Source organism: Mya arenaria, chromosome 14, assembly GCF_026914265.1.
Source record: "Mya arenaria isolate MELC-2E11 chromosome 14, ASM2691426v1".
Lineage (NCBI taxonomy): Eukaryota > Metazoa > Mollusca > Bivalvia > Myida > Myidae > Mya > Mya arenaria.
In genome coordinates, this window is record NC_069135.1 from 32115606 (window position 1) to 32131457 (window position 15852).

The 15852-nt window shown below is 36.6% G+C and overlaps 2 protein-coding genes across 2 annotated transcripts; both read left to right on the forward strand.

The window, feature by feature from the left end:
• The first annotated feature begins 4189 nt into the window (after positions 1 to 4189).
• LOC128216014 (neurogenic locus Notch protein-like) lies at positions 4190 to 7999 on the forward strand. Its single transcript, XM_052922609.1, has 5 exons — positions 4190 to 4250; positions 4976 to 5229; positions 6236 to 7199; positions 7552 to 7646; positions 7852 to 7999. Exons 1-5 carry the CDS (start codon positions 4197 to 4199, stop codon positions 7997 to 7999), a joined length of 1515 nt encoding a protein of 504 aa, XP_052778569.1. The 5' UTR covers positions 4190 to 4196.
• A 3602-nt stretch (positions 8000 to 11601) lies between these two features.
• Positions 11602 to 14908, forward strand: LOC128216016 (delta-like protein 1). Its single transcript, XM_052922610.1, has 3 exons — positions 11602 to 11876; positions 14403 to 14645; positions 14797 to 14908. The coding sequence occupies exons 1-3, from the start codon at positions 11602 to 11604 to the stop codon at positions 14906 to 14908; spliced, it is 630 nt and encodes a 209-aa protein (XP_052778570.1).
• Positions 14909 to 15852: the final 944 nt, after the last annotated feature.

The window sequence follows — 15852 nt, forward strand, 5'->3', positions numbered from 1 at the left end:
CGTTATAACATAAAAACGAACAAAGGTTCAACGAAAAACGGTGTTCATAGAAACTCTAGTGATAATATGTTTTTCTATGACACTCGTGAAATAAAAAACGATCTTTCACTGAATTAGACAAATATCCTCTATATAATAATACCTCGAGTAAATCTTTTTTTCGTTTAATGTTGTAATCAATAGTTTTGTTCAGGCTTTTTATATTAAATTTAACAGGCAAAACTATGTAATTTATTTGTAATAACGGAATAACTGAGATGAAATATTCGAATATTACGAATACAGCATTAAATGTATAAGTAGTACAGACATATAAAAATGAAAAAGGGTAAGCATAATCAAGACATTTAACTGTAAGACATAATAGTAGAGTACATTACTTTTTTTATGTAAATGGTAACGTATCAGGGGTGAGTTTTTAGACGATCGTTAAGGCGGTCGTTAGCTGATTTTTGTAGTACGACCAAAATTACCGATCGACACCGTTTCAGAGACGCAACATGCACCTGCTTTATCGTTGATTCTGATCGTCACCTTCGACCGGCTAGAGGCACTCGTAAACTTAACGATCAAGAGAGCGCATGACGATTTTCTCCATATTAATGTATATTTTTACTTTTTATCAACATTTGAGGGTTTAATATCGCGTGTACCACGTTCGCTGTGTGGAATTTTCAAACAACTTCTAAAAATAGCTCAAACCAGTACGAATTGTTCTATTTCCACCAATCTGTCAAGGATTTAACTGTAGAATATGTAAGCTTTTTGTTATATTTAGCTAATGCGCTAACATTGTGTACATCTTACACATGGAATATGAGGTAGAATCTGATTTGCTTTTTTTTGCTATTAACATGTCCTTTATAAACACTTCTCGATATTTATATGTTTCGGATGGATTTTAATTCAGATAAATAATTGCCTGTACAAAATAAACAGATTTCGATGTAGCCTCTATGGCATGTAGTCAGTGAATTATTAAACAATGTTACCATTTAATCATGTCATGATAAAACATTCAATTATTTTTCTTCAAGTTACACATCTTATGCTCCAGTCAATTATAACTACGGCTCCCCCAGGTCCGGGGAATAACGGGGACTTTGACTTTCGGTCCAGGCAACCCCGACTAAAATCCCCGCCCTGCGGGGATGAACTGATGGTAAAATCCCCGCCAAATGCCACCGCGTCCACGGGATATTAGGTTAGGCCCATTTACCGCTCTATTTTGCACGAAGACAAAACCATCGCATTCACCGGGCACTGCGGGGCCACCTGAAAGGTAAAAACACGGCCCATTTCCCCGGTATACCCCGGACCTGGGGGCCATGGTTACAATTGACTGGTGCAATAATCTGATGCTAAGTCTGTAAATATACTCAGTGTGTGTATACCACGTGATAAATTGCGTCATAAATGCTACATCGGAAGGCAATATTTTGCTTCGAATGAAGACTTTAAACAAAGATAATTTCAATATTTCTTCACGATTTTAAATAAAAAAATAGCGCAGTCTACGCCGCTTACGGAGCACCGCCTTCGGTCTTTTACCAGAGTTTGATTGAGAATTTAGTTTCTTAAAACACTTCAAAAGACCTTTTCACAATACGGCCGTCCGACGGAGCACTGTCAAAACATTATTTTAGAAATAGGTTTGTCGAAGTGTTTGATGAAACTAATCACCTTCTCAAACTTCAGTAATTAAACGAAGGCGGGGCTCTTTTAGCGGCATAGACTGCCCTTTGTTTTATATAAAATGGTGTAGTGAAAGAAAAGTTATCTTTGATTTATTTTAAGCAAAATGTTGCCTTCCGACGTAGCATATATGACGTAATTTATCACGTGGTATACACAGACTGAAACTGTACTGTAAGCAACACTATCACAACCACTTAATTGGTTTATTGGATATTTTAATACCCTGCACAATATCGGGTCACAATGTTTTCATTTTTATTCATCTTCACTTGTAAAGGCTACTTGTTTTTTACTAAGGTATCACATGAGTGTGTGTGTGTGTGTGTGTGCGTGTGCGTGCGTGCGTGCGTGCGTGCGTCGTGCGAGCGTGCGAGAGAGAGAGAGAGAGAGAGAGAGAGAGAGAGAGAGAGAGATAAACTATGTACGTTTTTGTTGATACCAAACCAGTTTCAGTTTTGGTTTCAATAGTTTCAATAGTTACGAAACCAGTTTTGCTGGAAGTAACAAGTGCATGGATTAATATGTAGCTACTGATCTACACACTTACTATTATAACCCTTTTCATTTAGCTCATTTGCCCAATGTCAGGCATTGTTATCAAAAAGATTGAGTTTCAACAAACTTGGTTGATCACTTTCCGCCATGTTGTTTTCGAAGTAAACTAGTGTTCGGATGGAAACCCAGGTAGGGGTTTTGATAGTTTCCAAAACCAGTTTTGGTTTTTGTTAAAAACGATTAAAACTGGTTTTGGTTTTATTTGAAACTATTACAACAAATACACAGTTCGTGAAAACGATATAAAACCGAAACCAGTTTATTACCAACAAGAACGCACTAAGTTTGATGTTTTGTTGAGGTTACTCTATGGAACAATCATCAACATACCGAATACACACATCTTAAATATGAAACTTGGTAGAACATATCAGAGAAGTTATATCGGCACTATGTTCTTGTAACTTAAAAGGTGTACCATCTTTAGCAGTAGACATTTTTGTGTCTTAATCAGCTGTAGTCATCGAAATAGAAAAGTCAGAACTATGTATGACTTTATTCTGATTCTTCCGGCCCCTCCCCAAGAAATGAATCCATTGTGTGGTTCAGACACTTATACAAATAAGATAAGTCATGAAACTAAACTTGATTAAAACTCTTCTGAAAAAGTTTTCTTCGCCATTATTTAGCGATTTATGATATAGCTTCACTTTAAATAAGCTTGATTAAAATATAAAGAATTGTGTGTTGTTTTAAATTACAAGTTCTTATTTTACTGAGAGCATCATTCTCGACATATATGAAAGTGACCTTATCACAACAATAATAATAATATATACTTATCAAACATTAAGAGCAATAGCACTTTGTAAAATGCAGTGTGTTTTTTCAACATTAAAACATTTCTAAGATCGCTACAACGTTTCAAAGCGGTCGGAAAACGAAATTGGTCGCTGCCCTTCGCTTGAGCATACACCAAAGACGGGTGCTACCAATTTGATCACTAAGTGGTTTCATTGATTTCCTAGAAGTCTCCAAGCGTTTTATTTCTGAAAATTCGATTGGATTGTATTGTGATCAGTTTCTGTGACCTAACTGTGGTTGATCAGTTGTGAGGTGGTGATCGACCGTTGCTTTATCGGCGACTGGTTGCCAATCGTTGAAAAGTGGTGTCAAAGCGTGCGCCGATTATTCGACATTTAATTTGCAATATGCCACTTTTTATAAAATAATAATACCTGTTTGCGCATAACAGCATCATTTTGTCAGCTCATAGCAACGATTTCTTTTTTATAATATCATCTTTTTACAATCATATATATATATATATATATATATATATATATATATATATATATATATATATATATATATATATATATATATATATATATATATATATTGTGCGTAAAGACAAGAAAACAATCTGTACACCATCATGACTACAACATTTTTATTTAGTCTTCCTACGTGTACAAAACACAACTCTCTTCTAAATAACAAATACATGCATGTAGTATGTTATCGGCGGTCGATCGCCAACTAATCACCGGTCAGTCCGCGTCCGGTCGCAACCATAAACAGAGGATTCGCAGATTATAGTTCAGTTACCGCTAACTATAGATGCACCCGTTTGTGGTACAACAATTCCCCAGACGTTGAGAAACGTGCAGTGGAAGCCAGTTTCCTGTTTGGAGAAGTCTATTTCGAAATTACATATCATATGATTCCCCTAAAAATAAAAAAAATAAAAATTTAAAGAAACGTCTGCCCCGATGGAAAAAAAATCATGACCGTGCGTGTATGGTATTTGATACTTGTAATAAATACGTGAATAAGTTTTTATACGGTATTTAATAACGCTAATCGATTGTTTTGATTTAAATTATCTATGAACATTATCATCTGATAAACTATGTTTACATTTGAGAGATATGTTCAACAATTACGATGTATATAAATATATATTCAATTTTGAAAATATATGCACAAAAAATGTCAAAATGTACAGGCTTCTCACCATCGGCATCGTTCTTTTGTGTTGGAAATCTTCAAAGGTAGGACTATTTTAATTATTATTGTGTCCTAAGGAGTGTATTCAGGCATTTTAGATTTTTATAGCCAATGACTCTATAAAATGATTTTTAAAGGCGTTTACTATGGTGGCATATAATTGCCGTAAGATAATCTGCTAACTTTCGCGAATCATTCCGTGTTAACCACTTAATATTCTGGATAATTATCTAGCTATCTAGTTGCGGTAAGAAAAACACGAATCTTATCTAGTTAACGAATTATGTTATTTATTATGTGGAATTCGCAACCCCTAACTAGTTAACCTTAAGAGGTGTAAAGCTAAAAATCGTAATAGGTGGCAATTCTGGGCACTTTCACGCCAGTGTTTAGTCTCTTTGATATGTATCTAACCAAAATCGTATCGCGAATATTAACTAGATAGCTATTTAACTTTCGCGAAAATTAAGAACTTCACACAAAACATTTCGCGCAAGCTATCAGGTTATCTTTAGACAGTAATATGCCACTATTATTTACAAATCATATAATTTAAAAGAAGTAATAGCATAACTGTGCTTATGGCAGAGAATCGTTTCGTAAAGAGAATGAGGCTACAGGTATCTTCCCTAAGCGCCCAGCACAATAACGCAGCCACTTCATTGGAGAACAATTATGTTCATATTTTACACAACGATGATAATCATCATCGCGAAATTATGATCGGTGATATTTCTACAACTCATCGACTTTCGTTTTTACCTTAAAGGTAACCTGTACCATTTGTGACAATAAACCCTGTGGCTCCGGTGGCACTTGTACCTCATTAATCACGTCCCCGGGTTACGAGTGCTCGTGCTTCTCGGGTTTCTTGTCGCCAAACTGCGCGGACCGCGATGAGTGTTCAATGGCGCTCGGCGTTTGCAACAATGGAAGTTGCGTCAACACACCAGGAAGTTACCAATGTGCATGTTTCAAAGGCTTTACCGGAACTCACTGTAACAATGTGATGGAGGCTTGCGGGTATGTTTGCAATTTCCCTTTTGAAATATTATAATGCCCGTTAGAAAACATTGTACCTACGTTAGCCGTCGATTGCTCAATGGTATATCAAGGTCAGTGTTCTTATGGCACACATGTATTTTTTGTATATGTACAAAATACTGTATACTTTGTAGGTTTGCCATTGGCATATTTTAAATATAAAATAATTAATTATACTTTGCGACATTTATTTTCTCTTTGGTGCATTCGGATTTACATATCTACTTTCACTTTGTTTCATCCGTTATTTTTGCAGTTAATTCCATCATTGAGTTTCATTGGACGAAATTTTAATTGGCTATTCATTCGCGCTAATGAAATTCCTTGGGTAAATTGTGCGGTTTTTATCATTCGATCTTGATTGTCGTGGCAGTCAGTTGACTTTAAAATATATTTTCAATTTAACCTACCCACCCAACCCTTTTAATATTCTTCATTATGAAAGACGTTTATTTGTTTGTGTTGAATAAGAATTTCATGTCTGTTGTGCATTGAAGTATTGTGATGGTACTAAGATAGTTGTGTTATTTTTGTTGTACTAGGTTTAATAAGTGTGTTTATGTTGCTATACGTATGAGCCATGTTAATTATAAGTTGTGATATTGTACGTGTGCATCACATTTATCATGTTAATGATATGTACAACTTATTATTATGATAAGAACTTAGTTTATTTAACACTGTTGTTAAGTCTATGGCGAATATATACAAATATGTGTTGAGTTATTTCTTTGAAATGAGAATTATTTGTATTCTAATAAATGTCACGACATTATAAGCTACATAAACATGACAATCATTTGGCGTTGTTCTTATTCTTCCTAAGTAATGGTTTTTATTTTTAATAATTAGCTATATAAAGAGCTGAGGATAATTGGAAAATGTTACCCATCTATTCCGTCTTATAATGCCTTTAACCTATGCACTAACGTTAACACTCGATTGCTCAATGCTATGTCAATGTACGTTCACTCTCTTTCACCAGGTCGTCACCATGCAAAAATGGGGGCACGTGTTCGGTGACGTCAGATGGCAGCCACGTGTGCAAGTGTTACATGGGGTTCAACCCGTCTATGGACTGTGATGATATAGACGAGTGTAACATGGTTTCCGGCCACAACCCATGCAATAACGGAACCTGCGTCAACACTCCAGGCAGCTTCTCTTGTTCCTGTAACGCCGGGTACCAGGGGAAGTTTTGTCGCGACGACGTCGACGAATGTTTGGATCGGTCCTGTCCTATATGTGTGAATACCCCAGGGTCGTATTCGTGTCAATGTACTGAGGGATATACTGGACACGACTGCAAGATGGACGTGGATCCATGCGCGTCTAGCCCTTGTCGTCATGGATCTTGTGTGATCACAAACGGATCTTTCAAATGTAACTGCAATAATGGATTTAACGGGTCTCTTTGCGAAAATGACTTCACACAGTGCTTACCTAGTGTATGTCTGCATGGCAGCTGTCAAAATATGTCAGGCAAGTTTGTATGCGTCTGCAATAACGGATGGAACGGCACGCATTGCGATGATGACGTCAACGAGTGCTCATGGGATCAGCCATCTGTCTGCGCCCATGGACAGTGCACAAACACAAAAGGGTCGTACTCGTGTCACTGTGACAACGGTTACCATGGAAACACATGTCAAAATGACGTTAACGAATGTGAATTTCGTCCTTGTGGAAACGGTTCGTGTATAAACAATGATGGTTCTTACACTTGTAACTGTCCTTCGGGTTATTCCGGATTGCACTGTGAAAGAGATATTAACGAATATAATGATACAATAAAATATTGCAATAGAAGTGTTTGTATTGGAGGTGTTTGTAACAACACAGTTGGGTCGTTTCGCTGTGACTGCAATGATGAAGCAACTGGTGAATTTTGTTCAAACATTACTACTAGTATTATGCCGGCAAAAACTTCAAACTCTACGCAGCACCAGGTCAGTCTCAAACAAGGCTACCATTGAGAATACATCTATACAAAAGAAGAATGAATATGAGTGAAGAAATCTTTGTCTTATATAAACTGCATGCTTTCCTGAAAATCAGCTCAATTTAATTGTGTTATATCATAATTTCATATTTTATTACATTTAAACCACATATTATGAACTGCGTTTCTAGACATATAACAAATTATACTGCAAAGAATAATTATACACAAAACTAGCCTTATAAGGTTTGCTTTATAACAGTCTTTATCAGTGGTTAGAAAACGACTTTTTTAACAAACGAAAAAAAAGAATAACAAATCAGATCTGAAAGAAATATTTAACACTGCAAATCTTATAGAGCTGGTTGGACGGTCATGCCTGGGTTTTTGGCGTTGTCGGTGCGGTTGCCCTGTGTGTACCATTTGCCATATTGGTGGCTGTGAAAATAAGAAGGTAAGACTTTAACATTTCGTTTCTACTACGTATGCACACAATGCTTACTTAATACGTCTTTCAAGAATATTTTGATGGTCTAGATATATACAAAACAATTTTCAAATGAGTTTCTATAGATGGTTCATCTAGAGACTATTTGTACAGCAATTATTTATGCAAGATACATTAAATAATTTCTCTCGAACAGTCTCTCCTCTTGCAGAAGACGTCAGGCGAACGCCGCTGATGAACAGTTCGGGCGGCTGGAAATCTCTTCTAATCCCTCCGTTTCCAGCACGTTCGACTCCCGCATGGTAGCAGGGAACCTCCTGTTTATGCAAGACATATTCGAGGGAATCGACGAAATATAAGCTGGTTTAACAGCTTTGAATTTTATCTCAGTTACCGGTTCTTTAAAAATTTATTTGGATATGTTAGTTTGACGTTTAGCATGTTTCCAGAATAGTGTTACGGCTCAACGGACAAGACATCAATTTTTCGCAAGTTAAAGATATCCTTTACAAAACAATGTGTATGTTGGAAGGAGGCTGGGTGGTGTTGAAAGGGGGTTTGTGTGTAGAAAAGAAAATGTAAACATATTACCAAATATAAAACGTTTATTCAAGAAGTGTGAGAAGTTGGCGCGTTGCCCGTAGAATGACATCATCAAAAGGTTAAAGAATTGGCACGACCAATTAAATTAACAATTGGCATTATACAAAAAAAGTAATATGATTTTCAGATGGTCGATCTACGCTTTACGACCCAGTTTTACCTTTTTTGTTATTTTCATTTGTCGAGCTACGATATATGACTCACGTAAACCAAATTATGATATACTATGTTCGGCTTTAGTCGAAATAGTGAGCAAACAAACACACAGAAAAAACTAACTTAATGTGTGATATTTGCTTTACTTTTATTTTAAATTAGCAATCAGCAAGCATATATCTTTCAACTGATAAAAACACATTATAGGGTCACCAGTCAACACACGTTTAAACGCGGTTAATGCAGCTATCAGAGAACCTAACGTTTTACTTCAGTGATAACATTCCTATGTTAAATGATGGGATCTATAACCAGATGGCCTTGACCAAGTCATTTTAAAATATTTCAGCCTGTTTGATTTTTTATAAAATATCTGCATACCTGTGAAATAATAAAACGCCAGGAACTCGTCTATTTAAAGTTTTTTTTTTCTGAAATCAACGTGTTTCTGCGTCCGGTATTTTGATATAGTTTACTCCGTTTCCAAATCCAAGGGTTGAATGCGAAAAGGTTCTAAGTGACATAACATATAGAAGCAGATAGAACCGTTTCGCATTCACCCCTTGGAATGTCCAGTTTCTCAAAACCTCGTAAAGTTACAATTTATTAAGACATGTCGGTTTGACATTTTGCTTATTCCTAGCATAAAGTTTCGGATTAACGGATATTGTTTAAACGAACCAGACAACGATACTCTCAAACATAAGAGATATTCGATACACAACTATTTGATTCTGGATAATTGGATGCACACGATATTTTGAAAGAACTATTAAAAGGTGGGGAAAAAGAGAATATCTTCTCAAATTACCGAAAAAATATACATCAATATATTAAACAAGTTATTTTGGTGCTAAAATGTTGTAAAATATGCCGTTTATGTTAATGTTCGATCTCCGCTGATATAAGGAACAAGTGTTCGAACTGAAATCACTTCGTTCTAAGTACAGTCCCTAGAGGTGTTTGTGCGCATTTTTTGTCTAGAGCGTTTCTTTGTATATTTGTGTTGGGGGATGACTAAAGTCCAATTATTTCTATTCATCAGTAAGCAGCAAGCAAAAACGTTTCAACGACGTCTAAATTATATAAGGTCACCAGACAACACAAATTGTCAAACAGCTTGTACAGATTTCAGAGAAACTGTGGTAGTTGTGGATCGGAGCCATTGAAATACCGTTTGTACTGATCGTTAGAGGAGGTGTGGAAATTGTCCTGTACACCGAACTGTTTTGTTGACTTATTTTGCTGAAGGTTTTAACTGTGACTTATGTGTATTTGTGTGTTTTGAGACTGTTATTCAGTTTAATGCTTAAAACTACGGTAACATATCATTAATAAGATAAGAAAAGATAAGATAAGATAATCTTTATTTAAAGTCGGTTATGATAAACATGAAAACACTAGCTGATAGCTATTTTACGACTTAATAGATTATCCAATAACAGACAAACAAAAGACCTGCAAAGATTCAAGATCATAATATCACATGTTAAAACGTTAATACATAGGTTGCAAATCGTATATTATAGTGTTGTTTTTTTTCTTATGATAATATCAGATAATATTTCAAAACCGTCTAGAGTCAATCTGGTTATGATTATCATATTACCCTTTTTTCGTTCATAATAAATTGATGTCATTAAACGGAATTAAAGTTCGCCGATTTTTCTTTTGTTAAAGCTATGCATCTTAATACCGCCAATATGAATACCTTAAACCTCGGTAACACCAACATAGAAAGGAAATTGGTCGCCACTAGTCTTTTCAGCGTGCACAAAACCTGGCTGTGACCGATGTGATCGCTGAATGGTTACAATTGATCTGTTAGAAGTCTTTAACCGTTAAATCTTACTTTTGAAGATTGGGTGGATTGTGATGTCATCGGTTTCAGCTAGACAAAGTTTTGACTATTTCAACATTGGTGCGACCTATCTGATTGATCAGTGATGAGGCGATGACCGGCCGATGCATTAAGGCGACTGATTGCCGATCATTGTTTGATGATGGTTTCCAAGCGTGCGCCGATCATTCACCATTGAGGCAGCAATATTTCATTTTCTATAAAATAAATACTTATCTGCGCATAACAACATCATTCTGTCATATCTTTTACTTTTTTTATTTTACACTCTTCATTTCTGTGTGTGAATGCAAGAAACAAGTATGTACATAATAAGGAAAGCAACTTCAGCCATTTTATTGAGTCTTTTCATGCGTATAAAGTGCAACTGTTCTTCTATGAGCATAAATAGCTGGCGAAAGTCCAGTAAACGCTTATTTAAGATGCACCTGTTTGTGGTACAACAATTCCACAAATGTTGTAAAAGGGTGCAGTTGAAGCAAATTTCCTTAATTGTAGTTTTTCTTTCGAAATTACATAGTTTTACCTTTCAAAAAAAAAGTATAATTGTTAAGAAACGGCTTACCCGATGGAAAAGATATAACAAATCAAAATAGGGTGTGTATGGTATGGTACTTCCGATAAATGTGTGAAAACTTATTTTGATACGGTATTAATAGACGCTATTCGATTGTTTTGATTTAAATAATCTTCGAATATTATCATCCGATAAACTATGTTTACATTTAAGATATGTAACACAATTACAATATATAGAGATATCCAATTTTCAAAATATTTGAACAAAAAGTATCAAAATGTACAGGCTTCTCACAATCGGCATCGTTCTTTTGTGTTGGAAATATTCAAAGGTAAGAATATTTCTGATTGTTATTGTGTTCCCTTTAGTGTATATTCTGGCATTTTAGCATTATTTACAATAGCTCTAAGTGTATATGGCAGAGCATCGTTTCGTAGAGAGCAGGCCCCAATTTCTCGAAACTTCCTAAGTCCCGTATAACAGGATTAAGCTAAACTCAATGTTTTTGTTTTTCAATTAGTTGCATAATATTTACTTAGTTGTTATACCTTAGATAGGAATTATCTATATGCTTATTACATTTAACCATTTTTCATTTATCGAAATTCATTTCAAGTTTGTATTTTGGACAATTGAAATAAGCTACTTAAGCCTATTAAGCTTAAGAAATTTCGAGAAATTGGGGCCAGGAGGCTTTCCTTACATTCTCCTAGACCCCGACCCCATTTCACCTCAATGGAGCACAATACTGCTCATATTTTACACAACGATGGAAATTACTATCACGAAATTATGAACGGTTATGTTTTCATAAATCGTCCATGTTCGTCTTTAGTTTAAAGGTTAGGTGCACCATATGCGAAAATAAACCCTGTGGCTCCGGCAGGACTTGTACCCCATTGCTCACATATCCGGGTTACGAGTGCACGTGCTTCGCAGGCTTCCTGGCGCCAAACTGCACGGACCACAATGAGTGTTCAATGGCGCCCGCAGTATGCAACAATGGAAGTTGCGTCAACACACAAGGAGGTTACCACTGTGCATGTTTCAAAGGCTTTACCGGAACTCACTGTAACAATGTGATGGAGGCTTGCGGGTATGTTTTCTTTTTCCATTTTGAAACATTATAATGCCTGTTCGAAAACATGGTTCCAACGTTAGCCGTCGATTGCTTAATAGAATATCAAATTCAGTGTTCTTATGACACACATATAATTTCTGTATACGACTTTGTTTGAACTATCAACGACATGAAAGTTGCAACACTATCTTCACCAGGTCGTCACCATGCAAAAATGGGGGTTCGTGTTCGGTGACGTCAGATGGCAGCCACGTATGTAAGTGCTACCTTGGGTTTAACCCATCCACGGACTGCGATGATAGGGACGAGTGTTACATGGTTTCCGGTCACAATCCATGCAATAACGGAACCTGCGTTAACACTCCAGGCAGCTTTTCTTGTTCCTGTAACACGGGCTACCAGGGAAAGTTTTGTCGGGAACAGGTCGACGAATGTTTGAGTAATTCCTTTACCAATCGATATATGTTAATTGTGTGTCAATGTATTGAAGGATATACTGGACACGTCTGTCAGATGGACGTCAATCAATGCGCGTCCAGTCCTTGTCGTCATGGTTCATGTGTAACACACAAAGGAATCTTTCAAATGTAATTTTGATAAAGGATTTAACGGGACTCTTTGCGACAATGATATCACACAGTGCTTGTCAAGTGCGTGCTTGCATGGCAGCTGTAAAAATTTTGTGAAGAAAAAATGTTAACTAATTAACCAAAAAAGGTATACAAAAGAGTTGTGTGAAATTGACGCGTAGCTCGTAGATCGCATATCGATATTAATTGGCTGAGCTACGAAATATAACTCAAGTCAATCAACAAATGACATTTACATTCGATTGCAGTTGGAATGAAGGTCAGCTTTACACACTTACTATATATAATGTTCTCTGAGTCATTTTTTAATTACTTACATATTAATTAATAATCAGCAAGCATATTTCTTTCAAATGATATCAAAATTATTTATGGTCACCCCGCAGCACACTTTAGCATACGGTTAAAGGAACTATCAGATATAAGCTGACTTATTTGTGGGTTGGAGTCCTTTAAGTATGACGTTTGTGCTGACTGGTGGAGAACTAGTGAGTATTTACCAATGAACCGTTACTGGTATGCTGTCATATTTTGTTGATGATTATGGCTGTTCGAAATGTGTGTTTGCATGTTTTTTAGATTGATATTCAGTCAATGCTTAAAACTACGGTAACAACTCATTAAAACATCAGATATAGGGTACAGTTTATCCAATTGAGTATTATAGTCTGGTTTTTTTCTGCTGATAATATATTGATGTTAATCTTTCAATATCGTCTAGAGTCCATCTGGCTATGATAACCCCGTTATCTTTTTACATTGATAATAAAACTGATGTCATAAAATAGAATTGAAATTCGTCAATTAAGGTTTATATATAGCCATTTCTCTTTATACCGCCAATATTTATATCTCATGACCCAGTCGCTTCAATGTTTTTGAGCGGTCGCAAAACATTATCGGTCGCATCCAGTGTTTTGAGCTTACACAAGAGACTGGCTGTGACTGATTTGGTCATTTAGCGGTTTCATTGATCTTATAGAAATCTCCCAAAGAGTTCGTATTCTTCGTCTTTTTTCGATGACTGGCTTGCAATATGACACCTTCTATATAAAAATACCTGTCTGCGCATTACAACAGCATTTTGTTACATGTATTTACAGAGTTCACATAACCGATTCTTGCATTATCACATTTCTTCCCACAGATACGCAATGTGAACACAAACAAAATAAAAATAATAAATCAAACGTTTGTACACCATCATGAAAGCAACTGTAGCATTTTTATTTCTTCTGCACGCGAACAAAGTGGAACTGTGTGATATTTTTTTATCGATCGACAACTCGCCATTCAGTAGCAACCAGTCACAGAAGATCCGCTGACTGTATCCACCGACCGGTATCAAGCAGCCCTGGTTTTCTTTAACGCTTACTACATGCTTACGAAACTTCAGCTCCACCAATTATCGGTGTTGCAAAGAAATCGATTATTCTTTGGTTCAACTATGCCTTTTGTTTACTTGTTGATATGTTCCCGTATGATTTATATTTCATCTGATATGACATGGAATTTACCTTAAAGATAACCTGTACCATTTGCGACAATAAACCCTGTGGCCCCGGTGGCACTTGTACCCCATAACTCACGTCTTCGGGATATGCTTCTCGGGTTTCTTATCGCCAAACTGTGCGGACCGCAATGAGTGTTCAATGGGGTCCGGCATCTGCAACAACGGAATATGCGTCAACACACCAGGAAGTTACCACTATGTATGTTTCAAAGGCTTTACCGGACGTCACTGTAACAATGTGATGGAGGCTTGCGGGTATGATTGCTATTTCCCTTTTGAAACGTTATAATACCTGTTAGAAAACATTATACCTACGTTAGCCTTCGATTGCTTAATGGTATATCAAGGTCAGTGTTCTTATGGCACACACGTAATTTCTGTACATAAATTTATTTGACCTATCAACGACATGAAGATTTCATCACTATCTTTCACCAGATCGTCACCATGCAAAAATGGGAGTACGAGTTCGGTGGCGTCAGATGGCAGCCACGTGTGTAATTGTAACGTGGGGTTCAACCAATCCAAGGACTGCGATGTTATAGACGAGTGTAACATGGTTTCCGACCACAACCCATGCAGTAACGGCACCTGTGTTAACACTCAAGGCAGCTTCTATTGTTCCTGTAACGCCGGGTACCAGAGCAAGTTTTGTCAGGACGACGTCGACGAATGTTTGAGGTATTCCTGCCCTAAAACAAAAATATGTGTAAACTCCCCCGGGTCGTATTCGTGTCAATGTATTGCGCGATATCCTGGACCCAACTGCCAGATGGACCTCGATCAATGCGCTTCTAGTCCTTGTCTTCATGGTTCTTGTGTAAACACACAGGGATCTTTCAAATGTAACTACAATAAGGGATTTAAAGGCTCTCTTTGCGACATTGACGTCTCACAGTGATTATCTAGAGCATGCCTGCACGGCAGATGTCAGCATACGCTAGGCATGGCGGTATGCGTCTGCAATAAAGGATGGGACGGCGCGCATTGCGATGTCAACGTTAACATGTCGCATTAACATTAACGAGTGTTTATATCAGCTATCCGTCTGCGTAAATGGAAAATGCATGAACACGATGGTGTACTCGTGCCAGACTGACAACAATGACCATGGAAACGCGAGTCAAAATAACATCAACGCATGTGACACTCGGCCTTGTGGAAACAGTTTGTTTATAAAAAAAATGTTGGTTCTTACAGATGTAACTGTTCTTCGGGTTATTCCAGTGTTTACTATGAAAGATATTTTAACGAATGTACTGATACTCCTTACAAAGGATGTGATTGTGTCAATACAAATAGTTCGTTTCACTGTGACTGCCATACTGTAGGTACTGGTGAGTTTTGTCAAAACGTTACTATTATGCCGGCAAGAGCTTCAAACTCTACGCAGCCTCCGGTCAGTTTCAAACAAGGCTACCATTGAAAATACATCTTCACGAAAGAAGAATTAAAAGGAATAAAGATTTCTTTGTCTGATATTAACTGCATGCTTTCGGGAGGAAAACTAAGCTCAATTCGAAAATTTGTTATATCACTTTGATTATTTTAGTACATCTTAACCACATATTATTAGCCACGTTTGAAGACATTAAGCAATATATTTTTGCTGAATAGTATAATAACTTCGAATACTAGCCTTATAAGGTGTCCGTGTTATTAAAACGTATTGAGTATCAAACAGTCTTTACAAGAAGTAATAAAACGACTTTAATATAAACAAACGGAAACACAAAAATTATTGACAAAACCAAAATTTAGACCAGTCCATCTGGAATTTCAACAAATAAGATGAAATACAAAGTTTACATTGCAAATTTTTTAGAACTGGGTGGCCGGTCATGCCTGGAGATTTCGGTGTTGTTGGGCTGGTTGTCCTGCTGGTATC

Excerpts from the sequence above, each read along its gene's own strand:
- LOC128216014 (XM_052922609.1), top strand. The coding sequence starts at position 4,197 with ATGTACAGGCTTCTCACCATCGGCATCGTTCTTTTGTGTTGGAAATCT. Across the intron at positions 4,251-4,975 it reads TGTGTTGGAAATCTTCAAAG|GTAACCTGTACCATTTGTGA; the intron begins GTAGGACTATTT and ends TTTACCTTAAAG. Across the intron at positions 5,230-6,235 it reads AATGTGATGGAGGCTTGCGG|GTCGTCACCATGCAAAAATG; the intron begins GTATGTTTGCAA and ends CTCTTTCACCAG.
- LOC128216016 (XM_052922610.1), top strand. The coding sequence starts at position 11,602 with ATGTTCGTCTTTAGTTTAAAGGTTAGGTGCACCATATGCGAAAATAAA. Across the intron at positions 11,877-14,402 it reads AATGTGATGGAGGCTTGCGG|ATCGTCACCATGCAAAAATG; the intron begins GTATGTTTTCTT and ends ATCTTTCACCAG. Across the intron at positions 14,646-14,796 it reads GACGTCGACGAATGTTTGAG|GGATCTTTCAAATGTAACTA; the intron begins GTATTCCTGCCC and ends GTAAACACACAG.